We start from the raw sequence: 27,948 nt of genomic DNA, 5'->3' as shown, positions 1-27,948 counted from the left end.
TTTTAATTTACAACTCCCTAATAATATATGATGATGAACAGCTTTTCATCTGTAAGCACTTGCCATCTGTATATCCTCCTTGTTGAGTTCTCTTTTCAGACCTTTTGCCATTTAGCTTATTTTCTTATGATTGAATTTTTTAGGGTTTTATCTATTTGACAGAGAGAGAGGAGGGAGGAGAGAGAGAGAGAGAGAGAGAGTGCATAAGCAAGGGGAGCAGGAGAGGGAGAAGCAGGTTCTTTCCTGAGCAGGGAGCCCAATTTGGGGCTCAATCTCAGGTCCCTGGGATCGTGACCTGAGCCAAAGGCAGAGCCACCCAGGTGCCCCTTATGATTGAATTTTAAGTATATTTTAAGTATAACTGTCCTAAAATGGATATTTGTTTTACAGTTATTTTCCCCCCAGTCTGTGGCTTGTCTTTTTCTTTCATAGTATCTCTCGTAGACCAATTTTTAATTGCAATAAAATCCAACTTATCAATATTTTCTTTCATGGACCATGTTTTTGGTGTTGTATCTAAAAATTCATCACCAAACCCAAGTTCGCCCCTATGTTATCTTCTAGAGGTTTATAGTTTTGCATTTTACATTTAGATCCATGATCTATTTTGAGTTAACTTTGAGTGAAATACATGTTCTAGATTTTTTTTTTTTTTGCATATGGGTGTCCAGTTGTTCCAGTGTGGGACCCAGGAAATCTAACAAAAATCCCCTACCCCTGGACAAGCAGAGCAGGACTAACTCCATTTTGTGCTACACCCACCATCTCATGTAAACCCCGCCCCCCCACGACCTGCCTATTGTTTAAGGCACTCCCTCACCCTAGTTTAGCTAGTAAGCACACCCTTATCAGAAATTAACACACATAGGAATGCGGGATCTCTGACCTTTAACCAGCCAAGGAATGAAAACCCCTCTTTTTCCCACCAAACCTGCGCGCCAATTCTAACTAGAATAATAGGCTAGTTCAAATGGTCACTATAGGGTGAATCATAATTCAATTAGCCACCTGCGTGTGGACTGACATGACTGTGCAACTTTCTACGTATGTTACAATCTCATTGGCCACGACCCCTATAACACTACTATGCTTTTTAGTCTCGGGGTCCAAGCCCTTGCTCTGCTGTATGGAATATACTTGGACCCAAGCTCAAGCTCGTAAATAAACCCTCATGTACTTGCATCGGTGTCGGCTCCTTGGTGGTTTCTCGGATTCGCAATCTTGGGCACAACACCAGCACCATTTGTTGGAAAGATGATCCTTTCTCTATTGATTTATCTTTGCTCCTTTGTCATGGACCAGTTGACTTTATTTGTGTGGGTCTATTTCTGGGCTCTCTATTCTATTCCATTGACCTATATGTCTCTTCTTTCACCAATATCACACTGTATTGATTACTATGGCTTTATAGGAAGTCTTGACGTTGGGTAGTTCAGTCCTCCAACGTTGTTTTTCTTCAGTAGTGTATTGTCTATTCTGGATCTTTTACCTCTTCGTAAAAGATCCAGATTTAGTTTGTTGATAGTCACAAAATAGCCTGCTATGATTTTGATTGGGATTGTACTGAATTTATAGCTCAAACTGGGAAGACCTGACATCTTAGCAATATTGAATCTTCCAACCCATGAATATGGATTATCTTTCCATTTATTTTAAGTCTTCTCCGTTTTTGCATATACATCTTATACATAATTTGTCAGATTTATGCCTAATTATTCCCTTTTTAAGTGCTATTGTAAACGGTATTGTGTTTTAATTTCAAATTCCAGTTGTTCATTGCTAGTATATAAGAAAGCAATTGACTTTTGTATATTGACCTTGTATACTCTGTTACTCTGTTATAATTAGTTATTGGTTCCAGGGTTATTTTTTTGTTGTTGATTCTTTGCAGTTTTCTATACAGTCATGTCATCTGCAAACAAAGATGCTTTTATTTTTCCTTCCTAATCTGTATACCTTTTATCTGCTCCCCTTTTTCTGTCCTATTGCAGTAGCTAAAACTTACAGTACAATTTAAATAGGAGTGGTGAGAGAGGACTTTCTTTTAGTCTTCTTTATCTTAAGGTGAAAACATCCAGTTTCTCACCACTAAGTATAATGTTAGCTGTAGGTTTTTTATAGATATTTTTAATCAATTTGAAGAAGTTCTTCTCTATTTCTAGTTTGTTGATAGTTTTTATATGAAAGGCTGTTGGACCTTGTCAAATGCTTTTTTCTACATCTATTAATATGATCATATGATTTTTCTTCTTTAGCTTCTTAATGTGATCGATTATATAAATTGATTTTTAATTGTTGAACCAACCTTACATATCTGGAATAAATCTCACTTGGTCATAGTGTGTAATTCTTTTTACACATTGTTTAATTTGATTTGCTAATATTTTGTAGAGATTTTTACATTTATGTTCATGTTAGATATTGGTATAATTTCTCCTTCTTGCAATGTCTTCATCAGGTTTTGGTATTAGGGTAATGCTGGCCTCCAAGAATGAGTTCTGATGTGTTCCCTCTGCTTCTAGTTTCTGAAAGATTGTAAAGAATTGGTATCAAAAAAAAAAAAAAAAAGAATTGGTATCAATTCTTCCTTAAATGAGTGGTGGAATTCACCGCTGAAAGTATCTGGAGTGGTGCTTTCTTTTTTAGAAAGTTGCTGATTATTGACTCAATTTTCTTTCTTTCTTTCTTTCTTCTTTCTTTCTTTCTTTCTTTCTTTCTTTCTTTCTTTCTTCTTTCTTTCTTCTTTCTTTTCTTTCTCTTTCTTTCTTCTTTCTTTCTTTCCTTTTTTTTAAAGAGAGAAAAGTGTGAGCAGGGTTTGGTAGGGGAGAGGAACAGAGAGAGAGAATCTTAAGCAGGCTCCATGCCCAGTGCACAGCCCATATGTTATTGGTAAGACTCCTGGTCAACAGTAGGCAATTAGTAGTTAAATTCTTGGGATATCAAAAGTTATATGCAGATTTTTTTTAATGCAGATTTTCAACTCTGTCAGCACCCTAATCCTCCTGTTGTTCAAGGGTCAACTGTACATTGTTACTATTTCTACTTTGAAAAAATAGCTATCTATTTGGTTAATTAATAATAATAAATAAAAGATTTTATTTTATCTACATTTATTCCTTCTCTGACACTCTTCCTCTCTTTATGTAGACTTGGGTTTCTGACCTATATAATTTTACTTTTTTCTGAAGCACTTCTTTTAACATTTCTTGCAGGTCAAGTCTACTGGTGATGAATTCCCTCATTATTTTTTTGTTTATCTGAGAGAGAAGATACTTTTCACTTTCACTTTCACTTTGAAGGTTAATTTCTCTGGATATAGAATTCTAGGTTGGTGGATTTTTTCTTTCAATACTTTAAATATTTCACTCTATTCTCTTCTTGCATATATGGTTTGTGAAGAAAAGTCTGATGTAATTCTTATCCTGTTCCTCCATAGGTAGGTGTTTTTCCCCTCTGGTTGTTTTAAAATTTTCTCTTTGTCTTTCTGCAGTTATAAATTGGATATGTCCAGGTATAGATTTATTTTTTAAAAATATTTTTTCTTATAATTTTCTCTTATGGATTTTCATTTTTCTTTTTAAAGTTTATTTATTTATGAGAGACACACACCGAGAGAGAGGCAGAGATACAGGCAGACAGAGGAGAAGCAGGCTCCATGCAGGGAGCCTGATGTGGGACTCGATCCCGGGTCTCCAGGATCATGCCCTGGGCCAAAGGCAGATGCTCAACCGCTGAGCCACCCAGGTGTCCCCAGGTATAGCTTTATTGATATTTGTTCTGCTTCTTCTTGGAGTTTCTTAGGTCTTTGGTTTGGTGTCTGTCATTAATTAAACAAAAATCGTTGGCTATTGTTACTTCAAATATTTTTTTAGCTCCATATTTCTTTCTTTTCCTTTTGGTATTCCAAATGTGTATATTATTTTTCTGGAATTGTTTCACAGTTCTTTAATATTCTGGGTTTTTTAAAATATTTTTTTCCTTTTTGTATATTATTAGTCTGGGGGAGATTCTGCTAATATTATCTTCAAGCTCCTTGATTCTTTCATCAACCATGTCTACCTTATTGATAAGCATACTGAAGGCATTCTTCATTTCTATTACAGTTTTCTTTTTTAATTTTAACATTTCTTTAATTTTTTTTCATAGAGTTTCCACCTCTTTGCTTACATCACACATCTATTCTTACATGTTGTCTACTTTTTTCCATTAGAGTTCTTATCATATTAACTATAATTATTTTACATTCCTAGTGTGATGATTCCCAAGTCTGCAGTATCTGGGCCTGGTTCTGATGCTTGCTTTGGTCTCTTCTGATTGTGTTTTAGTCTTTCTTTAGTATGACTTTTCAATTATGGTTGAAAGGTATACATAATGTATGGGGTAATAAGAACTGAGATAAATAGATCTTTTGTGTTAATTTGGCTAGGGGTTGGGCTATGATCAATGTTTGCTGTAGGTATCAGAGGCTTCAATTTGCACCAGTATACTTGTTTGTGTCTCCATCTTTGTCTTTGGGTTTCCATAAAAACTCCTTGTATAGCATCTGAGTCTTGCAGCTCTCTCAGCTATAATCCACTGTTATATTGGACACCTGTTGATGTGGTGGTAAGGCATGGGGACAGTTCAAGTATTCTATCATTCTGTGATTAAGTCTTCGTGTCTTTGTGAGCCTCTGTCTCTGTGGCATGACTTTCACAAGTGTTTTTAAACTTTTGTTTTCCCTTTAAGTGAGGCAGGAAGTCTCTCGGAGGTTGGGGTGGGTAATTTTTCTTCCCCCACATTGGAGAAGGGTCTGCTTTCCATTGCTGTATAGGTCTTTGTTATGGGGAACACTCTGCATCTAGAGTGATTACTTTCTCCCTCCCCCAGTCAGAAACACAAGGATTTTTTTGTTGGCCTTATATCATGGGAATCTACTAGGGTTCCTACAGCTAAAACCTAAAAAAATATGGAAAAGCCCCTAAGACTGTGGCCCCCAAGAGTTTACACTCTTACACTAGTCTAAACTCTACTTCCAGGAATTCTTCAAAGTTATCCCCTAAGTGTTTCTACCATTGTGTGGCTCTTACAGCTTCTGCTCCCAGTCAGCAGATTTTGGTTGTGATTCCCTGCATTCTCCTGTGTTTCTCGATTTGAGGTGGTGGTTTTCTCACTAACCTCAGTTCTCAGATAGATCCAAGAAAGCTTCTTGACATGCAGTTTGTCTAGTTTTTTCTCATTGTAAGATGGAGTGATGACTTTCAAGCTTTTTACATGTCAGAGTTATGACCAAAAGTCCTTCCCATTTAAAAAAATTCCATCATTTGAAAGAGCAGGAAACTGAGGCTCACTGTGGTTATTAAACGAGTGGCTAAAGTCTTCTAGCTCCTAAGCTGGTGCTCTTCCCTTCACCATCTTGCCTCTGGTTGCTATTAATACCTCTCACAAAATCAGCATGGAGAACCCTCTGCAGGTAAAGCATATGGTAGAGCAGAGGGTATGGCAAGGCGGGAGAAAAAGGTGTACTGCTTTGAAAAAAACAATACATTGAAATCTCCTAAAAGAGAGTGCACACTAATAACTGAGTGTTCACTTCAGCTTTACAAAAGTGTTCGGAAAATTATTCTTTTATTACTAAACTGGTTTTATAGTGTGTGTTTAAATTTGTAAAACTGTTACATACATCAATCTCTCTCTCTCTTTTAAAGATTCCATTCATTCACTCTTGAGAGACACAGAGACACAGGCAGAGGGAGAAGCAGGCTCCATGCAGGGAGCCCAATGCAGGACTCCATCCCAGAACCTGGGATCATGCCCCAAGCCAAAGGCAGACGCTTAATCACTGAGCCACCCAGGTGCCCCTACATCAGTATCTTTTGAATGCAACTATTAGTTGACTGGCTCTCACCTTGAGCCAAAGATTGTCAACAGAGACATGCAGGGGAGAGGGGCTACTCCACCCATTCCTTTGGGACATGTGAAAATAAATATAGATGGGCAGCCTGGGTGGCTCAGCGGTTTAGTGCCACCTTCAGCCCAGGATGTGGTCCTGGAGACTTGGGATTGAGTCCCACGTCGGGTTCCCTGCATGGAGCCTGCTTCTCCTTCTGCCTGTGTCTCTGCCTCTCTCTCTTTTTCTCTGTGTCTCTCATGAATAAATAAAATATTTAAAATTTTTAATAAATATAGATGTACTGATGGGCAAAGAAGTAGAAAATAGTCTAAAGGCCAACCATGTCTAAGAGCTAATCTAACAGAGTCCCAACAGGGCCACCATGAGACCCAAATCTGTCCTTGACCACTGTGGAGTAACTTCATCTAGGCTCCTGGCTTTGTTAAACTGCCGGGTAGGATCACTCTAAGAAAAGACACTATCACAGGCATCTGGCCACCTCCAAGGGGATCCTTAGGACCACAGAGTCCCTCTCAGTAGCCATAAAATAGAGGAGCTGTGTGACAGAACACAGAAACAGCAACCTTGGGGAGCTGAAGTGCGGTGACTAAGGGAGACCAGTTGTACGTGAGGTATAGGGTGCAAGCAAAAGTAACAAGCCCACAGAGTTTTTTCAGGCAGCACAGCTTGTGCAGTGAGCAACAGGAAACAATTTGAGAAGATCACTCCAGCTAATCAAGAGTTGTTAAGCTCAGAGACATCTATCTACCTGGTTCCAATGTCGTCTGAGTTGTCAAGGGTTAGAACCTCCAAAGGCAACAAGTCCTTCAAGTGGCTTTGGACTTATGAGCAGGTCTATGAGGCAGGTAGAGCCAGGGTGTTAGCTCCATATCGAGTTGGTACAGTGATATACATCTTCACAGGGTTGACAAAGGGGCAATTTCTTCAAACACAAGACAAGGACAGATTCTTTTTGGCATAAGCCACCCCCCAAATCATCAAATACATCAAATACAAATGGCAGAGGAGTTGTGAGACACAGTGTAGGTCAGTTGGTGCACAAGGCATTTCCTTGCAAGGGCAGGGGGCTTTCTATGCAAAATCTACCCCTGCGTTGCCATGGAAACTGAACAATGTTTTTAAAATATCTAAACCAGAGATTATTATCAGTTAGCGTTAGGGATGATGGAACAGGGATATGAATGGTTTCCTTAGGAAGCCAGTGTTCTTCCTACTTAAGGATTCCAGAAATTCTGTATATTAGGTCATTTCCGTTTTGCAGATAAGAAAACCATGATTAAGATATATTTAAGGAGATTTTTTTGATATTAGTGAATAACTAATGCAGTTTTACTTTAGTCAAAACAATTTGTTCAAGAGCAATATAGAAGGTGTTTAGTTTAATTGGCAAGACATTGGAGGCAAGGCAGCAAAAGAATGTGTTTGCTTAAAAAAGCAAAGAGACAAGATTTCCCTTTCTAAAGAAAACACTCCAATTGTCTAAACTTAAAACATTATACAGAATTCAAAAGAATTCCTTTAGATCCTGTGCTAGACAGGGAATAATTTCTATGATGGGTAAAAAATAAAATACAGTAAAATACTGGTCTAAGCCAGCACTTCCTACGTCTGTGACATTATTTATACAATGACCAGTCCAAGACCCAGAGCCCTGCGGAGTGTTAATTGAAGACGTTCTTTCTTTGCAACATACTCAAGTCTAAATGATTCGTTCTCCAATGTGGTCTCAGATCGGGCGCACCTGCACCACCTGGGAACTTGTTAGCCATGCAAATTCTTGGGCCCCTATTGAATCAGAGACTTTGGGGGTGGGACCTGGGAATCTGATTAACAATCTGATTCACCTCTCCAGGTGATTCTGATGCACCTTAAGAATTGAGAACCACTGCTCCAAACATGGCAATGGCAAGGTCTCATCCAAGATGGCCTTGGCTGTGATCTCAGGATCAGGCCCTGAGGTGGCAAAGTTCCAGTGGACATGCTCAGGTGGGATTGATCTGTGCAAATGGGATCACGCTCTGTGTTGCTGAGGTGAGCACAACGTTTGCACTAACACATTTCCATAGATATGCAAACTATGATGCCAAGAGAGTTTCTTGCTAACAAAAAGGAAGTTAGCCTCAATCTTTTGTTTCTGCTGTTCCAAATCCTCCTTCTCCTAGGCCATTGGCTGAAGTTGTTCAGGCTAAAGGAAAACTGATTTACTTAAACCACGGTCTCTTAGTCTTGTCACTATTGATATTTTATCGCGAGGAGCTGTCCCGGGCATGTTTAGTGGCATCTGTGGCCTCTACCCACTTGATGCCAGAAGCAATTCCCATCCTCTTCCCCCCGCTCCCACTAAGGCATGACAATCAAAAATGCTTCCAGATGTTGCCAAGTATCTCCTGCGGGTGAAACTGCACCCTGTCGAGAACCACTGACTGAAACCAAAGCATTTCCTTCAAAGTGGTGAGAAGGGAGGGATGTGGCAGGAGGAGGAGCAGGCTCCCAGAGGCCCCGGGGCGGGGGGGCAACTCACGTTGTAGGACTGGCCGTGCCTCTGTCTCCACTGTACCAGCACTATCTGGGCGATGACCAGGGTGCAGAGGAAGATTAAGATCATCTCCACGTGCATGGACTCATGGCCGCGGTGCATCCTGTACATCTTCTCCTGCTGCAGGCTGCAACCAGTAAATGAGGTCATCTGAAAAAGCCTTCAACCCTTGCACAGCACATTTAGGGGGAAAAGAAATGTCTGGGCTCGTAGAAAGCCATCGGAGATTTCAAACATAGGGGGTTTTAAGCTTTGATTATGGTTTTCCTAAGTTTTTCTTGGTTTTTCCTTTACACCCAGGCTTGAGGAGGGGGAGGCAGAGGGGAGGAGCCTGAGTGCAGCAGGGGAACCAGTTCCTCTCAGCCTTAGCTAGCCTGTGTGGTTTTGGTCTCAGCCTTGTCCTTTCACGTTAAGTGATGGGTAAAAAAAAAAAAAAAAAAAAAAAGGCAGGGATGGGCTCTGGAAAGACTGGGGGATACCAGTCCCTGATCTGCTATGTCATTGCCACACAGACCCATGGAAGTCACTCATCCTCTCGGCACCTCAGTATCCTCCTTTGCAAACTTAAAATATGATCCCTCTGTATTTCATGAGATTGTTCGAGAACTGCAACATCCATGTTATTTTATTTGTTCTTAAACAAAGAAGCATAATAATTACTAGGTTAAAACATGAAATTGCCATGTTTGAAAGTCAAAATACTAAAATCATGGTAATTTCAAGTAACCTTTAATATTCTGAAATAAAAGGATATCCTGCAGATGGTGCCAATGGACCGAATATTACCTAAAGGGCTCCAGAAAACTCCTGAAGGAGCTGTATACATTTTTATTTTATTATAAGGAGAAAGAAGAAGCCTAACTATTACCTTAGGCAGGCATAAACGTTTGGAGGATGGCTGAGTATCTCAGTTTTTAGTTGGACTCTGGGTCTGTATAACGGTAGAGGAGACACTATAGCAGTATGTCACCTGGTTTAAGTTCCTATAGCAGAGGTGGCTTCAGATAAAGCTGAGAGCAGTGGTTCTTGATGTTGGCTGCAAATTGGAAATCACTAGAGAGCTTTTTTTTTTTTTAAAGATTTTATTTGTTTATTTGACAGAGAGAGAGCGAGACAGAGAGCGTGCAAGCACGAGCAGGAATGGCAGGGAGAGGCAGAGGGAGAAGCAGGCTCCCCTGGAGCAGGGACCCTGGAGCATGACCTGAGCCGAAGGCAGATGCTTAACCGACCGAGCCACCAGGCACCTGTCACTGGGGAGCTTTTTTTTTTTTTTTAAAGATTTTATTTATTTATTCATGAGAGACAGAGAGAGAGTGAGAGCGAGAGAGAGAGAGAGAGAGAGAGAGAGAGAGAGAGAGGCAGAGACACAGGCAGAGGGAGAAGCAGGCTCCATGCAGGGAGCCTGATGTGGGACTGGATCCTGGGTCTGCAGGATCAGGTCCTGGGCTGAAGGCGGCGCTAAACCGCTGAGCCACCCAGCCTGCCCACTGGGGAGCTTTTAAAAGTCCCACTGTCCAACCTGTGCCCAGATCAATCAAATGACCGTTTCTGCATATTCTGGGCTGAGCTGTGCCCACCTGAATTCATATGTTGAAGCCCTGACCCTGTTCCTCAGGTGACTGTATGTGGAGACAGGAATTTAAGGAGGCAAATAAGGTGAAATGCCATCACTTAATGGGCCCTAATCCAATCTGACCCGTGTCCATTGAAGAAGAGGATATTTGGATAGAAACTCACACAGAGGGAAGACTGTGCGAAGATGCAGTGAGAAGGCAGGCATCTGCAAGCCAAAGAGAAGTGTCAGGAGAAACCAAACCTGGGACACCTTGACCTTTGACCTCTGGCTCCCAGAAAGGTGAAAAAATAAATTTCTGTTGTTTAAGCCACCAGGGCTGTGGTACTGGTATGGCACTTCAAGATCCACATGTGAGTTTTAGGTGCAGCCAAGATCGAGAACCACTGGGCTACAGGAAGACCCAGCAGTCCAGGGTCAAGATTAGGGACAGTGGGAAAATTATGAATGTTGCCAATCAAGTACTTTATAAATAGTGGTTAGCATTATTTTTCACCCCAGTGGGGCACCATAGGTCACAAAATCTCTTGAAGTTTCCACTTACGACTGGCTATAGTGTGCATCTAATGTACCGATTAGAAAACACTGCAGGGTAACAGTCTGTGCTATAAGACTGTGGCCTTTTAAAGGCACTCATTGGGTCTGCGGTTGGGTTCTCCCCCTTTACCAGTAATTTATCCAGCTGCTCTAAAGAGTAAAGTACCAAGTGCCTCCGAAAAGGGCACTGAGGGTGCCCCCTGCTGGAGATGTGTGGAAATGAGCCTGCGGAGCCTAGTAAATGATCCTGCCTGAGTTGAGCTTCTTTGAGATGGAATCTTAGAGCCTTAATGCTGGAAGGTACACTAGATGTGCTGAAACCCCTACGTTTATCAAATGAAGAGGCTCAAGTCCGTATCAGGTAAGCAGTCTGAATAAAATTACATTGTTAACGGTCTGTGTGTGTTGGAAGCTGAGCTTAAGGGACAAGACTGATTTTCAGAAGCTCATTAAAAAATGCACTCATTTCTCTGAAGAAATGGGAAGTGAAGAAAAACAAAAGGTACAAGCACTTATAGTTTTTACAGTCCCTAACCCAAAATAGCTATTTAATATTCTTTTCAGTGAATAGACTTTCAACTTATGCCATGTAGATAGAAGAGTGAATTTATCATCGGTCTAAAATGGACTTGCATGGATATAAAACAAAATATGCTTTTTGACATTCATCTCTTTTGTGTATATATAATGAAAACACATCTCAAATATGAAATGGTTAACCTATGTGGATGTACCTTGCAAAGTATAAAGTAGTATGCAAATATAGTAAGTGTTTCCTATTTTGATTAGGAATACATTCAGAATTGATTACCATCATGCAAAAAAGGAGGAACTTTTCATTTATATTTCATTTCATTTGGTGCCCAAGGGCCCTAATGGCCCCGTAGTAAGTACCAGAACACAGGGGAAATAGCATATAAAGAAAACCATATGGATCTTGTGCCTAAAATAAATACTGACTTGACACTGCCTTATTTTGAAGGACATACAAATCCAGCTTTGTAGGACTGCATGGAACACACTGTAGGAAACATGGAATCCCTGTGGTGTTGGTTTATCTTTGCCCATACATGCTATGCTAACCCAACTTCTGTAGCTCAAGGTATTTACAAATAAATCATGCTTTGTTTAATTTCTCAAAATGCTAAGGTGGAAATGTAATTTTTAGTATAACAGCTGTAAAAAATATATTAATCACTTACTTCCACTCATCATCCACAGAAAGCTTTGTTTGAGAGATCTGAAAGAAACAAAAAGAGCCCTTCTCAAAATTTCTTTGTTTTTGCAGCTTGTATTTTACAGCATTAAATGGAAAACCCAAACCATGAAAAATAGTGATGTTTTCTAGCACTAGAATAACTTAAGATGATAGCCCTAGTAGAATATTTGCTTATGGAAGTAACACACACCCACACACCCCAAAACAAAAGGGTAATAAGATTACTATTAATAAATATTTGATTCTGCTCCTAAGTCAGAGAACCGGACGCAGCTTCATTTCTGTAGTTTACCTGGCAATTTAGTCAAGGTTGTAGAGCGTGGCCTCCCAATAGGCAGCGTCACCCTGGCTTTTGAGATATATGTGAATCCCAGAGAATCTCTCTTGCTGGTGTCCCCAGTGATGTCAATGAATAAATATCTCCACATTCAAGGTTTTGGAGACAGAGCTGACCAGAGGCTCTACCTGTTTAGAGCATTTTTTTGTGTCCTGCTTATTTAATTTAAGGCCTTGCCCTTGCAGACTGAGCTGGAGAGCATAGAGACTACCCTAGGAAGTGCTTTTGTAAGACCTACAGATTGTAGCCACAGGCTGCCTGCCTCCCCTCGATCACTGCTAATCCACTACATTTGGTTATTTGGAGCATTTAAGGCAATCCTTGAAAAGGTATAACTTATAATTTTTATGGAGAGCACAGAGAGCTTAATCCCTAGTTCTATATGTTAAAAGCTAAGATCCCCAATGATGGCAAAGAAGGGAAGGCAAATATAACATTTGTTACACAAATATGATACTACCTAGGTTTTTTTCTATATATTTTTTCAAATGGCATCAGCAAGTTTGACAAATGGGAAAAAACAATGCCATTTATAGTTCAATCTAGGTTTCTCTGGCTCTGGTAAAGATTCCATAATAAAATCTGTGCTTCTGCCAGAGGCTTGAGGGATTCTCTTAGAAGAGAGAACAAGACTTCAGATAATACAGCTAAGTAGGGGCTTGGGCAATATTTGCACAATGCCAGGACTTGCCAGGTTAATGCCAGGAAAGAGGAAGTAGGGAAAGCAGCAAGTGATGCTGGCAGCTTCTCTATGGCTCCCTGCTCCTGGATGATCCCATCAGGTGGTCCCTGATATTCAAACAGAGGTCAGAACAGCTGGGCTTCATGCTGCCCTCTAGGAGCAAAGCCTTAGTGGCAACCCTTAGGGAGTAGCAGCACCTGAGTCCCTACCTGACAGGTCCCTCTCTGCTGATTGGTGTTTTGGGGTAGAGAACATTGTTATGGGTTTAGAGCCATGAATGATGCACCCATTTAGCACCGCCAGCACTGGACGTTGAGCTAACTCGTTCCTTGGGTAACATTGGGCACATCAATAGCCTGTGATTGTCTCAGTTTCCTTATTAGAAAATGGGGATTGATAGAATAGCTCCTCTTGTTAGCTTTGCTGGGACTGTTGTGAGTATAAATAAGATTTGTTGGTGCTCAACCCAAGGGCCAATTATCTCAATAGAAGTTATAACTTACTACTTCTACTACTCTCTTCTACTTCTCTTTTTGCTATTCAGCATCTTGGGGTTCACAGTGCTTCTTATTAAAATCAATTTTAAAAAGGGAACTGAGTCTTTAGTTGAGAAGAAAAATTACTTTTGCCTATGACTAGTTATATAGCCCTGGGCATAAATGTGTAACTATTCACCAGATTACAAGTCATTTTTAATGAAGCATGATAAATTATTCTACTGAAGACCAGGAAAGCTTAGGGAGTAGAAATTATAGCTGAAAAGATTTCTACTAAACACAAGTAAGAACTTTGTTAGATCAAGTATACTGAAAAACACTCATTTCCTGGGGATAAAGTGAATATGATGATGATGATGATGATGATGATGATGATGATAATGATATTTTTGGAGACATCTCTTTTCTAGTAATAGTCCCCCGTAGTACAATATTTTTTTTCTAGGGTGGAGTGTACTTTTTGACAAATTTTTTTCTGCTATGCTATTATGCAAGCCCATTCAATATCTTATGAGGATTTATTTTGGAAATTAAAATGATACTAAAATTCATCTGGAAAGATGAGCATGTCTAAGGATAGTGAGGAAAACTCAAGAGAAGAGTAAAGACTGGACATTTGGCCTGCCAGGTACTGAAATGCACAATAAAGCCACAGAAATTAATTAAAAGTATTACTGGTCCAGGAACAGATCCAAGTACGCATGATAAATGAGTCACTTCAAATCAGCGAGAAAAAAAAGTGGATTGTTCGACAAATGTTGCTGAGACAACTGGTTAGGCATTTGAAAAAATATATATACAGCTGGATCCACACTCCACATCTCAAAATAAATTCCAGATGTACCAAATATTTGAATGTAAAAAAGAAAGTCTTAAAAGCACTAGAAGAAAATATGGGTAAATGTTTTAGTAATCATTTAGTGGACAAAATATTCTTAAGTACTGGAAAAATTTTATGGAGAAGGGTAGACATGCAGATCCCACAGGGTCAAAACCGCATTCATAGGGACTTGCCTTAGCTGCAAACTAAATATTTAGTTGAGGAAGTCAGAATGCAATTATTACAAGTAAAGACGCTAGGGATACATTGATAATTAAGGTTAATATTATACTTATTACTACTTTTCAGGGTTTGTCTGAAACTAATTGATTGGAAGTCAATTGTACTAGCTGATACTAAAGAAGTAGGATCCTCATCAGTAAATAGAAACTATAGGAATAATCAGACTACATCAACAAAATGTCAGTAACATGCAGCAGCTTCGAATCCGAAATGGTGGTTGGATGTAAAATGGAAATATAATTGTTGAAGGAAACAGACAATGAGGAGAGTTGAGCCAATAATTACATGTAATCCGTGGAATCCTGTGGCTATGAAGAAGGTAGAGCCATAGACTCCATCTGAGATAGTAAAAGATGTTTTGTAGTATTCTGAAGCTTGAAGAAGTGTAAAATAAACACCTAGGTAAATAGTGATGAATAGGGCTTGGAGTCTGTGTTTGCGGTTTCCTTCTATAAGGCTGTGGTGGGCTCAGGTCACCGAGACTCCGGAGGCTAAGAGAACAGAGATGTTGAGTAGTGGAACTTCTAGGGGATTAAGGGGAACGATGCCTGTAGGCGGCCAGCAGCCCCCAAGTTGGAGGGTTGGACCTAAACTAGAGTGGTAAAAAGCTCAGAAGAATCCCGCAAAGAAGAATACTTCTGATACAATAAATAAAATTATTCCATAGCACAGTCCTTTTTGGACAATGGGAGTCTGGTATCCCTGGAATGTACTTTCTTGGATGACATCTCATCATCATTGATATATAGTTAGTGTGTTGGTTGTCAGCCCTAATGCTAGTAGGGCTATTGAGTTAAAGTGAAATCGTATGATTAAGCCTGAAGTCATAAGAAGGGCTGAAAGAGCTGCTGTTAGCGGTCATGGGCTTGGGTTTACTATGTGATAAGCATGAGTTTGGTGGGTCATTAGGTGTTATCATGTAGATATAAACTCACTAGCAGGGTGAAAACATAGGCTTGAGTTAAGGCCATGGTGAATTCGAGAATGGTTAATAGGATTAAAATAATAAAGGTAATGACAGCTGTAGTAGTACTAATATTTATTAAAGCAAGAGTAGTTCCTCCAATAAGGTGAATTAGTAGGTGACCTGCAGTAATGTTACCTGTTAATCGTACAGCCAGGGCTATGGGTTGAATAAATAGGCAGATAGTTTTGATAGTTACAAGTATTGGGATGAGGGGGAGGGGTGCAGTGTTCCTTGTGGCAGGAAATGTGTAGAGATGCTTTGGATTTGTATCGAAAACCGGTAATAACTGTCCCTGCTCATAGAGGGATGGCTATTCCCAGGTTTATAGATAATTGTGTGGTAGGGGTAAATGAGTGGGGTAATAATCTGAGTAGGTTAGTTGAGCCAATGAATAGTATGAGTGAAATTAGTGTAAGAGCTCAAGTTCATCCTCTTTGATTGTGGATAGCTATTATTTGCTTTGATGTTAGTTGAATTAATCATTGTTGAATGGAGATGAGACTATTGTTGATTAGACGGTTAGGTGAGGGAAATAGGATACTTGGAAATATAACAATTAAGATTACAATACAGAGTCCTATTATTGTTGGGGTAGTGAAAGAGGGGAATAAATTTTCGTTCATTTGTTTTCTCAAGGTGTGGACTATTTTGATGGTTTTATTGATTTTAATCCTGGATTTTGGATAATAGTGTTTTGAAATTTTTAGTTGAAATATAATGAATGGGGTTAAAATTATTGAGAGAATTGTGATGAATCAAGTTGATGTATCTCATTGTGGCATTTCATTGAGGAGAGGCTTAAACTCTGTCTTTAACTTAAAAGGTTAATGCTTTATAGCTTCTCAATGATTATATAGCATTAAGGCAGAACAAGTTTCGAAATATGAAAGTGGGGCTATTTCCAGAACGATTGGTGTAAAACTATGATTGGATCCACAGATTTCGGAGCACAATACAAGGCCTCAAGTTTAATTATCCAGCAAATTTCTTCAAATTCTCCAATCTCTTAAGCTATTATCCTATCATCATACGCCACTTCACACCAAAAATAAACCTATTAATAAGCCAAAAATCAGCATTAATACTCCTAGGCATAATCTGACTAGAAAATGTATTACCCAAATCAATTTCTTATTTCCAAATAAAATCCTCCCCCTTAATTTCTAACCCAAAAGGCCTAATTAAATTATATTTTCTCTCTTTTATAATTACTATAGCCCTTAGCCTACTAATTCTTAATTACCATGAGTAACTTTTATAATCACTAAAACACCAGTCAACAATGATCAACCAGTAACAATCACCAATCAAGTTCCATAACTACATAATGCGGCAATTCCCATAGCCTCCTCACTGAAAAACCCTGAATCTCTTGTACCATAACTTAATCACCTATTCCATTAAATTTCAGCACGACCTCAACCTCATCATCCTTTAAAATATAGCAAGCAGTCAACAACTCAGATAATAAACCAGTAATAAATGCAGCCAATACAGCCTTATTAGAAACCCAAACCCCAGGATACTGCTCAGTAGCCACAGCAGTCGTATAACCAAAACCCATAAGCATACCCCCTAAATAAATTAAAAAGACTATCAGCCCCAAAAAGGATCCTCCAAAATTCAACACAATAGCAGAACCAATACCTCCACTAATAATTAGTACAAGCCCACCATAAATAAGAGAAGGTTTCGTGGCAAAACCCACTAAACTTATTACAAAGACAATACTTAAAATAAAGACAATGTATGTTATCATTATTCCTACATGGAATCTACCATGACTAATGACATGAAAAATCATCGTTGTGGTTCAATTACAAAGAATATTAATGACCAACATTCGAAAAACTCACCCACTAGCCAAAATTGTTAACACCTCATTCATTGATCTTCCTGCACCATCAAATATTTCAGCATGATGAAACTGCGGATCCCTACTGGGTTATGCCTAATCCTACAAATTCCAACAGGACTATTCCTAGCCATACACTACACATCAGACACAGCAACAGCCTTTTCATCAATCATCCATATTTGCCGAGTAAATTACGGCTGAATTATCCGATATATACATGCAAATGGAGCCTTCATATTTTTCATTTGTCTATTTATGCACAAAGGACGAGGATTATATTACGGCTCCTACGTATTCATAGAAACATGAAATATTGGAATTATCCTCCTATTTGCAACTATAGCCACGGCATTCATAGGTTATGTCTTACCATGAGGACAAATATCTTTTTGAGGAGCAACTGTCATCACAAACTTACTTTCAGCAATTCCCTACATTGGAACCAGCCTAGTTGAATGAATCTGAGGTGGTTTCTCAGTCGACAAAGCAACCCTAACATGATTCTTTGCATTCCGCTTTATTCTCCCATTCATCATTGCTGCCCTAGCTATAGTTCACTTACTGTCCCTACATGAAACAGGATCCAACAATCCTTCAGGAATTTCATCCGACTCAGACAAAATCCCATTCCACCCCTACTATATAATCAAAGACACTCTAGGAGCATCAGTCCTTATTCTAACATTAACATCACTAGTCCTATTCACACCTGACCTACTAGGAGACCCGGACAACTGTATTCCTGCAAACCCTCTTAACACCCCTCCACATATCAAACCTGAATAATATTTTCTATTTGCCTACGCTATCTTACGATCCATCCCCAATAAACTAGGAGGAGTGCTCGCCCTAGTATTCTCCATCCTAATCCTAGCAATCATCCCCTTACTTCATACATCCAAACAGCGTGGAATGATATTTTGACCACTTAGCCAATGCTTATTTTGATTAACAGCAGACCTGCTCACATTACATGAGTTGGGGGACAACCACTAGAACATCCCTTTATAGTTATATAAGTGATAATTGGTCAAACAGTATCAATTCTATATTTCACAATCCTAATCCTAATACCAAGCACTAGCATTATCAAAAACAACCTCCTAAAGTGAAGAGTCTATGTAGTATAATAATTATTTTGTTCTTGTAAACCAAAGATGGAGAATAATCATTTTCCCCAAGACTCAAGGAAGAAGCATCATCTCCACCATCAGCACTCAAAGCTGAAATTCTTTTTTTGAACTATTCCCTGATAGACAAATCCTACCCAACAACTTTCTCAATTCATATATTGCTATAACTCTAATGTGCTATGCCTGTATGCCTAAAAAAGCTTCCATTCCCACCTACCCAACCAATACAAAAGTCAGCATTCTTGAACCCTTTCCTCTCTACCATAGCCCTACATCAATGGCCCATAGTCTTCGACATCCCTACGTATGTTGTGCATTAGTGGTTTGCCCCGTGCATATAAGCATGTTACATGTTATTATTAATATTAATATTATATAAGGACATACATTCAATCACTATTTCTCTTCAACTGGAAATGAACTATTGCTCTTTATTTAGTCCAGTAAGGGCTTGATCCCCAAGCCTCGAGAAACCATCAATCCTTGTGTGAAGTGTTCTTCTTGCTCTGGGCCCATTTCCACGTGGGGGTTTCTAGCCTGAAACTATACCTGGCATCTGGTTCTGGTTCTTACTTCAGGGCCATGTTCTCCTTTACTCCTATCCTATAATCCTCTCAAATGGGACATCTCGATGGACTAATGACTAATCAGCCCATGATCACACATAACTGTGGTGTCATGCATTTGGTATCTTTTAATTTTTAGGGGGGAGGGGACTTGGTATCACTCAGCTATGACCGTAAAGGTCTTGATGCAGTCAAATAATGTGTAGCCAGGCTTAATTAATATCATATACCAGCATCACATAACTATAAGGTGCAATTCAGTCAAGGGTCACAGGACATATGAATTTTCAGGGATCCCTGGGTGGCTCAGTGGTCTAGTGCCTGCCTTTGGCCCAGGGCGTGAACCTGGAGACCCGGGATCGAGTCCCACATTGGGCTCCCTGCATGGAGCCTGCTTCTCCCTCTGCCTGTGTCTCTCTCTCTCATGAATAAATAAAATACTAAAAAAAAAGGACATATGAATTTTCGTATACATATGCGCATACGTACACACATACACTAAGACATTAACTTAACCAAACCCCCCTTACGCCCCATAAACTTATATGTACACAATATACTTATTTGCATCCCACCAAACCCCAAAAACAGGACTAAGTAAATGCAACATATATATGCTAGTATCCAAAATTCATACAACAAATTTAACACCTTAGCTAATTCAGGAAAACAATTACAACCCTTAAATCTGCAATCTATAGATAGGCCTTCCTTGACTCCATCCTTCCATTTAATATATAATAAATTCAAACTTAACATTTACATAAATTTGTGCCAATATAAATATACTTGTTAATGTAGTTTAATAAGTAAAGCAAGACCCTGAAAATGCCTGGATGAGTCATAAGACTCCATAAACACAAAGTTTGGTCCTAGCCTTCCTATTAGTCCTTAGTAAGATTACACACGCACCCTCCACGCCCCAGTGAGAATGCCCTCAACATCACCGATGATTTAAAGGAGCGGGTATCAAGCACACTCATAAAGTAGCTCATGACACCTTGCTGAGCCTCACCCCCACGGGATACAGCAGTGATTTTAATTTTTTAAGCCATGAACGAAAGTTCGACTAAGCTCTATTAAAGACAGTTGGTAAATTTTGTGCCAGCCACGAAAAATTTCTGGTAGAGACCAGAAATTATAGAGTTAAAAAAAAAAAAAGGCAACAGTTGTTTTTTGTTTTTGTTTTTGTTTTTCCTGGGTAGAATGAAAGTTAGAACTTTACTTTGGGAGTGAAAGTGGTTAGCCAGGAGGAGCTCAGGGTCAGAGCCTTGTCCAAAGGGATGGTTTAAAACCTGTGGGACTTTGAGGGGGATTTGGTTGGACCAGAAACCAGGTTGGGGTCACACGGAGAGCCTCAGGGGGTCCACTGAGAGAGCTAGTTGAATCTTTAGATCCCAGAATCCCCCAGCCCTGCCTTCTCTAGGACAGTGAGGTGACTGGTGGGGCCAAGGGGCAGGCAGACATTGTAGGGGAAAAGGTAGGGGGGTTGTCCACTCACTCCAGCCGTGGATGAGTCCATTCACTGCACCTCGCCCACTATCCCTGACCCCACATCCAGGGCGACAGGGAGGTGATGTCACTTCATTACTGTGGGCAGAGGACCCAGGGTGCCTGCCGCCTGGGGGTGGGGAGGTGGGCACACGGGGTGGGCTGGGAGGTGGCTCCTGCACTCTCTTGCTTCTCGATGTCCCCTATTGCAGGGCTGAGAGTGAGAAGGTCATCCCTGGGGTTGGGGAGGATAAGTCCCTCTGAGCACTGGAATCTTCTGTGAGCATGAGAATGCTGCTGCCTTGGTGTTGAGCCCCTGCCTGCCACCTGCCAGGGAGGGTCCACTACCGGTTCCTGAGAACAGTTCAAAGTTGTTGCCTCTGGAGAGTGGGAAATTAGGAACGGGAAAGAGTGGGGTGGTGATGGGGTCCCATTGGGGTTTTTTGTTTTAAGTCTGGTAGAACTATTTGACTCCTTAAAATGTGGGCATCCATAGTTTTAACAAAAATTAACATTAAAAAGAAAAAAAATGTCCATAACAGTAAGACATAATTTTCATTTAAAAGGGAAAAACGTTTAGTGCTGTCATCAGCCAGTGCTGTTGAGGAAAATAGCCTTCCTGTGCCCTTCAGGTATGAGGTGTACATGAAGACAGTTTCTCTGAACAGAAATTTGGCAAGGCCTGTCAACATTTTAAGTGTTCGTTTATCCTATGTAGAATGGTCTAGGAATATTCTCTCATGAAGCGAAGAGGAAAACACAGGGAAAGATGACACAGGTGTTCTCATAGTTTTATTTATGATATTGAGAAACCACCTATGTGTCAACCCCCCTATGTGGGGGATCAGTTAATTGGTTATGATACATCTATAACAAAGGAAATCTATTGGCTCTTAAAATCATTGTGCATATATTTATTTATTTATTTATTTATTTATTTATTTATTTTAAAGATTTTTATTTATTCATGAGAGACAGACAGACACACAGGCAGGGGGAGAAGCAGGCTCCATGCAGGGAGCCCAAGGTGGGACTTGATCCCAGGTCTCCGGGATCAGGCCCTGGGCTGAAGGCAGTGCTAAACTGCTGAGCCACCTGGGCTGCCCAGATCTATACTTATTGACACAGAAGCATCTCCATGACATTTTAAGAGAAAAAACATGCTTAAAAAACAGTTGAATAGGGGGCTCAGTGGTTGACCATCTGCCTTTGGCTCGGGTTGTGATCCCAGGATCAGGGATCGAGTCCCACATCAGGTTCCCCGTAGGGAGCCTGCTTCTCCCTCTGCCTGTGTCTCCACCCCTCTGTGTCTCTCATGAATAAATAAATAAAATCTTTTTTTTTTAATAAATAAAATCTTTAAAAAAGTTGTATATAATGTAAACCTATTAATGTAAACATATAGTTACGTAGAATAAAGAAACATTGATGTAAAAAAAAAAAAAAAGAATAAAGAAACATCGAGAAGAAAGAGATGTCCAGAATGGTCACCCAAGTGCTGACAGGAATGATCCGTGAGGGCTGATGTGTACTGGAATACTTACTCCTTTTTAATACTTGTCTATATTGAATATATTCTGCATGAACATATGTCATTTAAAAGAAGAAGTTATTCTGATGCTGCTTCTCCTTTCTCCTCCTTGTCTATCGGTTGCCTAGTCCTTTTTCCCTATTTACCTTTCCTCCCCTTTTAGCTCACTTTTGAGCTTCAGATTCTTCTCTCCAAGTGCCTTCCACAGATCTCCACTGGGATGTCCCTCAGACACACAAACTCAGCCTGGCCCACACTGAACATACCAATTTCCATCCAACCTGCTTCCATCTCAGTGCACCCCTTCTCACTCAATAGACCCACATCCCATCTTTCAAAACACAACTGTGGGGCACCATTCTTGACCCTAACCCTCCACCCCCAACCCAGTACCTCCTGCCATTTCATTCATTCAACAAACATCTACTGACTACCTCCTGGGTGCCAGGCACTCGGGCAGGAGCTGGCATGCAATAAAGGTGAGTAAGACAGACAAGGTTCCTGTTCTCATGAACTGAGCCTTGTGTTCTAGACAAAGTATGGACAATAAACAAGGAAAACAAAGACCGAATGTGGTCAATTCTCTGAAGAAACTAAACAGGTTGTGTAGTTAAAAAAAAAAAAAAAAAAAAAAAAGGCAGCATGGGGAGGGGCTGTTACTCTCTAGACTGGTTGGCAAGGGAAGGCCTCTCTGAGCCCGCAGAGAGATCCAACTCAGCATGCAGAGTGTTCTTCACAAGGGGCTCTTGCCTTCACTTCTTTTCTCCCTTCGAACAGGGAGGGTGATCCAATGAAAAGCAAACTGATGCCGTTTGATCCCCTGCTCAAAAGCCAAGTGGCTGCCCTTGTCACTAACATGGCTCCTGGGGCTCTTTCCAGCTTCATTTCTCTCCACAGCCCCTGCATACCCTTCGCTCCAGCCAAGTAGTACCTTCCTTCCCCTGAACGCTTTTCCTCCACCCCCAGGCATCCTTTGGGGATGCCCTGGATTCTTCTTCCTCCAGGAAGCCTTTTGGGTTAGGCCTCTCCAGGAAGCCCACTCTCCAGGGAACATTGCTACCACACTGCATGGTCACTGGTGATTTAGTACCTGTCTCACCCCACCCTGAGTACCCCCTGTCTGGCACATCATGTACTCAATCCATATACAGTTGATCTTTGAACAATGCAGGGGTTAGGGGTGCAATCCAGTCCCCATACAGTCAAAAATCTGCGTATAACTTTTATTGCCCAAGGCTTAGCTAACAGTCTGCTGAGGACTAGAAGCCTTCCCAGTAACATAAACAGCCAAGCAACACGTATTACATATGTCATCTGTATGACAACTGTGTTCTTATGAGAAAGTCCGCTAAAGAAAATGTTATGAAAATCAGAAAGCGAATGCATTTACAGTACTGCACTGTACATAACCTGCATCTAAGTGGATCCGTGTAGTTCAAACCCATGTTGTTCAAGGGTCCGCTGTATTTGAAGATGCCTGTCTCCTAGGGCCAGCGCTCACCCTTTCTCACCTCAGCTGTCGCCTCCAAATTGGTGTCCCCACTTTGAATGATTCCCTCACAAAAATCCATCTGTTATGAAAATCTTGCTAGAATGTGTGGAGAAACCCGAATAGTCAACTCAAACTACTGCTGTCCCTGGGACCTATGTGAGGGAGGTAGGGACGTGTTAAGCTTGGAGAGATGTGTTTAATGTAATGGAATCCATGGCACTGGGTGAGGACAAAACTTCCATGGATGGAGGGGGAGGGACCTGTTGTGTCTGGCCTGCTCCAAGGCAGAGAACCGTGTTGGGGCAGAGGTGGGTCCTCTGAGGAAAATCAGACGCTGCCAAGCAGAAGAGGGAACTGCTGGATCCACCCTGTCTGCTCTCTTGTACCTCAACTTTGAGGAGCCTTGGGAGTAGACAGGGTGTGTAGCTGGATCAAAAGACCACAGGGGGTATAGCTTGCGGGTGGGGGGGGTTGGAGGATGGGGAATAGGGAGATGTTGTTTGTCCCAAAGAGGTATACAGGAAGGTGGGCAGATCATGAAGTTGTAGGTTTATTATTTACTCACTTATTTGTCCAATAAACATTTCCTGAGGCCCTGTCATTTGCCAGGCTCTGTGCTGGGTTCTGGAAATACAGTATCCAGCAAAGCAGATCAAGTGCCTGTTTTGCTGGAGCTTCCAAGGTGTTAGAGATTCTCAGAAAAACATATAGACATTCTTCAAGGGGTAATAAGGATGATGAATGACAATAAAAAATAGGGGAAGGTTTAGAGTCAGAGGGTCCTGTAATATACAGGGGGTTCAGTTAATTCTTATGGGGTTGGGATGGTCAGTAATCATACCTATGTTTCTTTCATTATCCTCAGCTCTTATAAAGTCTATTTTAAACTAGCACTTTGGGGATCCCTGGGTGGTGCAGCGGTTTGGCGCCTGCCTTTGGCCCAGGGTGCGATCCTGGAGACCTGGGATCGAGTCCCACGTCGGGCTCCCGGTGCATGGAGCCTGCTTCTCCCTCTGCCTGTGTCTCTGCCTCTCGCTCTGTCTCACTGTGTGCCTATCATAAATAAATAAAATTTAAAAAATATATTTTTTAAACTAGCACTTCTCCAACTTTGATGTGCAGTCACCCAGGGGTTTGGTTAAAATGCAGATTGGAAGCCAGTAGGTTTGGGGTGGGGGACTGAGACTCTGCATTTCTAATCGGTGCCACCGATTAGGTCAGGTGACACCTTGGCTGTTGTTTCCTAGACCACATGGCTCTGCTCTGGGGGATTAAGGGAAAAGCTCTGAGTTCCTCCCAGGGCAGCATTAGGACCATGCCTCCTGAGGGCAGTGGGCAAGGCGGTGACAGCAGCCTTAGGGACAGCAGTCCTTAGCTGCAGAAGTGACTCTCCCAGTCTCCGGCCCTTCCCAGCTTGCAGACTTCTTCATCTGAAACCCACAGTGAAGGACTTGATTTGGGTTTGAAATCAGCAAGTAAGTCATGGAGTTCCCTTGTAGCTTCCCCATTTTTAGAAAATAAATCTCCAGTGCATACTACGGTACAAGACTTGTCACTACTGGGATGCCTGGGTGGCTCAGTGGTTGAGCATCTGCCTTTGACTCAGGGCATGATCCTGAGTCCCGGGATCGAGTCCCACATCGGGCTCCCTACATGGAGCCTGCTTCTCCCTCTGCTTGTCTCTCTCTGTGTGGCTCTCATGAATAAATAAATAAATAAAATCTTAAAAAAAAAAAAAAAGACTTGTCACTACCAAGCTTTCCCCTCGGACTAGGCTTCACGAACCCTGAACCCTGGATTTCTGTCCAGGTCACAGTGAATATCCACCCCCACCCCACCTTTCTCCATGCTCACCTCTCATCTCCCAACAGTTTTTTTCATCTCCACGTAGTTTTGGTATTTCTGTTTCTTCCACAGAGACCTCTCATCTCCCCTCCTGGCCACATGGAATCTCATCCATCTGAGGCTCAGCTCACAAAAGCCACGCCATCTCCTCCCAATCAGCCAGCCTGTGCCCACCCTCCCTGCCAGAAGCAATTCCTTGCTTCCTAGAAATCCTACAAAACTTCACTTGAACCTCTTCTGGGGACAGTAATCCCTTCTACCTTCGATGAGTTATTTTATCCTTGTTACACTTTCTTTCCAGGCTGTGAGCTCCCAGAGGAAAGGTCTACCTCTACCTCCCCGCTTACCCTTACCCACGAGCAGCACAGTTCTTGGCATGTGATCATGGCCTAAGACTCGTCTATGAACGAAAAATAGTAATGACTTAGATTTGAAATCACGAAAGGGCGTGGGTGGGGAGAGCCTGGGGGATAGAAAGTGCTGGCCCCGGAGTTCTGGAAACGTCAGCATTAGCCCCTCTGGTAATTAATCAGACTTCTAAGGGATGGCCAGGTACTATCCCTGAGTCAGGAACTGGAAACCCTGGGGGCTGAGCCCAACTATCTGCTTTTTATTTTTATGATTTTTGTAACCAGCTGATGGAGGGCTCTTTACATTTATTTATTCGGCGCCGTCGCCACTAACCAGCCTTCAGAGAGGGACTCGATGCCCGCGCCCTTCCGGAGCCCACAGTCGAAGGCGCTGCCCACCCAGCACCCTCCAGCCGCCGCCCTCCGCCTTCCGGGGGCCCTGGGGCTCCTGCGGGGAGCGGGGAGGGGGGCCGCCAGCAGGGACCACGGGGAACAGCTAGGGATGCGGCAGGTGAGGCTCGGGAGGGGCCCGGGTGGGGAGCGGAGGGCAGGCGGGAGAAGCAGCAGGGGCCGGGAGAAGGGGGAGGGTTCGGCTCCCTGGGTGGGGGCGACGAGCACCTTCCGGGAGGTCATCCGCCCCGCCATCCTGCGCCCCGGCGGGAGGCTCGAGACCTGCGGACGCCCCGCCCGCGTGGGCCTGGGGAGGCCAGACCCGCGCCCCGCGCCCCGCACCTGCTCCCCTGGGGAGGCACCACCCCGCGCCCCGCACCTGCTCCCGCGGCCCCCGCGCCCCGCACCTGCTCCTGCTGGGGAGGCGCCGCCCCGCGCCCCGCGCCCCCCGCCCCGCACCTGCTCCCCTGGGGAGGCGCCACCCCGCGCCCCGCGGCCCCCGCGCCCCGCACCTGCTCCTGCTGGGGAGGCACCACCCCGCGCCCGGCGCCCCCCGCGCCCCGCACCTGCTCCCCTGGGGAGGCACCACCCCGCGCCCCGCACCTGCTCCCGCGGCCCCAGCGCCCCGCACCTGCTCCCCTGGGGAGGCGCCACCCCGCGCCCCGCGGCCCCCGCGCCCCGCACCTGCTCCCCTGGGGAGGCGCCGCCCCGCGCCCCGCGGCCCCCGCGCCCCGCACCTGCTCCTGCTGGGGAGGCGCCGCCCCGCGCCCCGCGGACCCCGCGGCCATGCCTCCGCCGCCCTGGGCCGCGCCTTCTCCGGCCGCGCGGGTGGGGCGAGTCCCGGGTGCCTGCGGCCCCCCGGGCCGGGCCCTGCGGGGACCCTGGGGCAGCCCGGGTGGGTCCCGCAGTCCCGCGGTGGGCGGGGGCTGCTGCGCGTCCGGGCCGGGCCCGCGAGGTCGCCAGGGGGCGGGGCTGCAGAGGCTGCGAGCGGCGCGGCGGGCTGGGGAGCGAGAGACCGGAGGGTGGTCCCTTCTGGCTGCTTCCTTCAGAAGCCTTTACCCGCAGGCAGGAGCTCAGGTGGCCGTGCGGAGCCCAGTGCCTTCCAGTCCCGGGCCCGCCGCCCCTTGTGCCCTGTCACCCGCAGTTTTAATAATCTAGACAGGTCCCCGGTGAAGTCACACTTGGCTCCTCCAAAGATGACAAGGGAGGGAAACTCAACTGTGGGGAGAGGGCAGGCCCTTTAGGCCTCTGTGCTGCTTTGCCCTGCACTCGCCCCTGGGAAATCACCCTCAGCTGGCCTTTGTCCCCTCCCTTGGGGACAGAAGGGTCCCCAGCAGAAGGCTGAGTCTGGTCTTTTTAAAGATTTTTTTATTTATTCATGAGAGACAGAGAGAGGCAGAGACACAGGCAGAGGGAGAAGCAGGCTCCATGCAGGGAGCCCGACGTGGGACTCGATCTGGGACCCCAGGATCACGCCCTGGACCAAAGGCAGACGCTCAACCGCTGAGCCACTCAGAAATCCCCGAGTCTGGTCTTATGGCTGGGAACAATCTGGAACATTTGGGGAGGCTTTGAGGAGTGCACTGCTAGGGCAATAGACAAAAAGGGAACATGTAAGTAGATGGTCTGACTTACAAAATACGGCTCGCTCCATTCCAGCTTGTGGTGCCTCATTGTTTTCAACACCTACAAGGAGCTACCAGTGGGGACTGACCAACAGACGGACACCTCCCGGCCATCGTAGACCTTCTGGTCTAGCCTGGTGTAGAGGCAAACATCCAGTGCCATTAACTGTGCTGAGTGCTTCCTATTCCAAGTACTTTACTCGGTGTTAACTCAGTTTTCAAAGGCCACCAGGCAGGGGTGTTACTACCTCCATTTTACACGAGAGGATTGACTCACAGACAGGTGCAGACGTTTGTTAAGTTTCAAACCCAGTAGGGGGTGCAGTGGGAATTTGCCTTTTAGCTTCAAGAGTGAGCAGGAGG

At 43.2% G+C, this 27,948-nt stretch overlaps 1 protein-coding gene across 1 annotated transcript in view; it reads right to left on the bottom strand.

The window, feature by feature from the left end:
• RNF175 (ring finger protein 175) overlaps positions 1 to 27,748 on the bottom strand; it is a 53,221-nt gene extending 25,473 nt beyond the window's left edge. The window contains exons 1-5 of the mRNA XM_041738733.1: positions 27,661 to 27,748; positions 27,020 to 27,178; positions 26,698 to 26,960; positions 11,742 to 11,779; positions 8,415 to 8,556 (exon numbers count right to left, since the gene is read on the bottom strand). Coding sequence (XP_041594667.1) covers positions 8,415 to 8,556; positions 11,742 to 11,779; positions 26,698 to 26,960; positions 27,020 to 27,178; positions 27,661 to 27,748 — 690 coding nt within the window. The remainder of the gene's footprint in view (positions 1 to 8,414; positions 8,557 to 11,741; positions 11,780 to 26,697; positions 26,961 to 27,019; positions 27,179 to 27,660) is intronic.
• Between the last annotated feature and the right edge of the window lie 200 nt (positions 27,749 to 27,948).

Source organism: Vulpes lagopus, chromosome 23, assembly GCF_018345385.1.
Source record: "Vulpes lagopus strain Blue_001 chromosome 23, ASM1834538v1, whole genome shotgun sequence".
NCBI classification, from domain to species: domain Eukaryota; kingdom Metazoa; phylum Chordata; class Mammalia; order Carnivora; family Canidae; genus Vulpes; species Vulpes lagopus.
The sequence above is the reverse complement of the archived record's forward strand: the minus strand, read 5'-3'. Positions and strand labels throughout refer to the sequence as shown.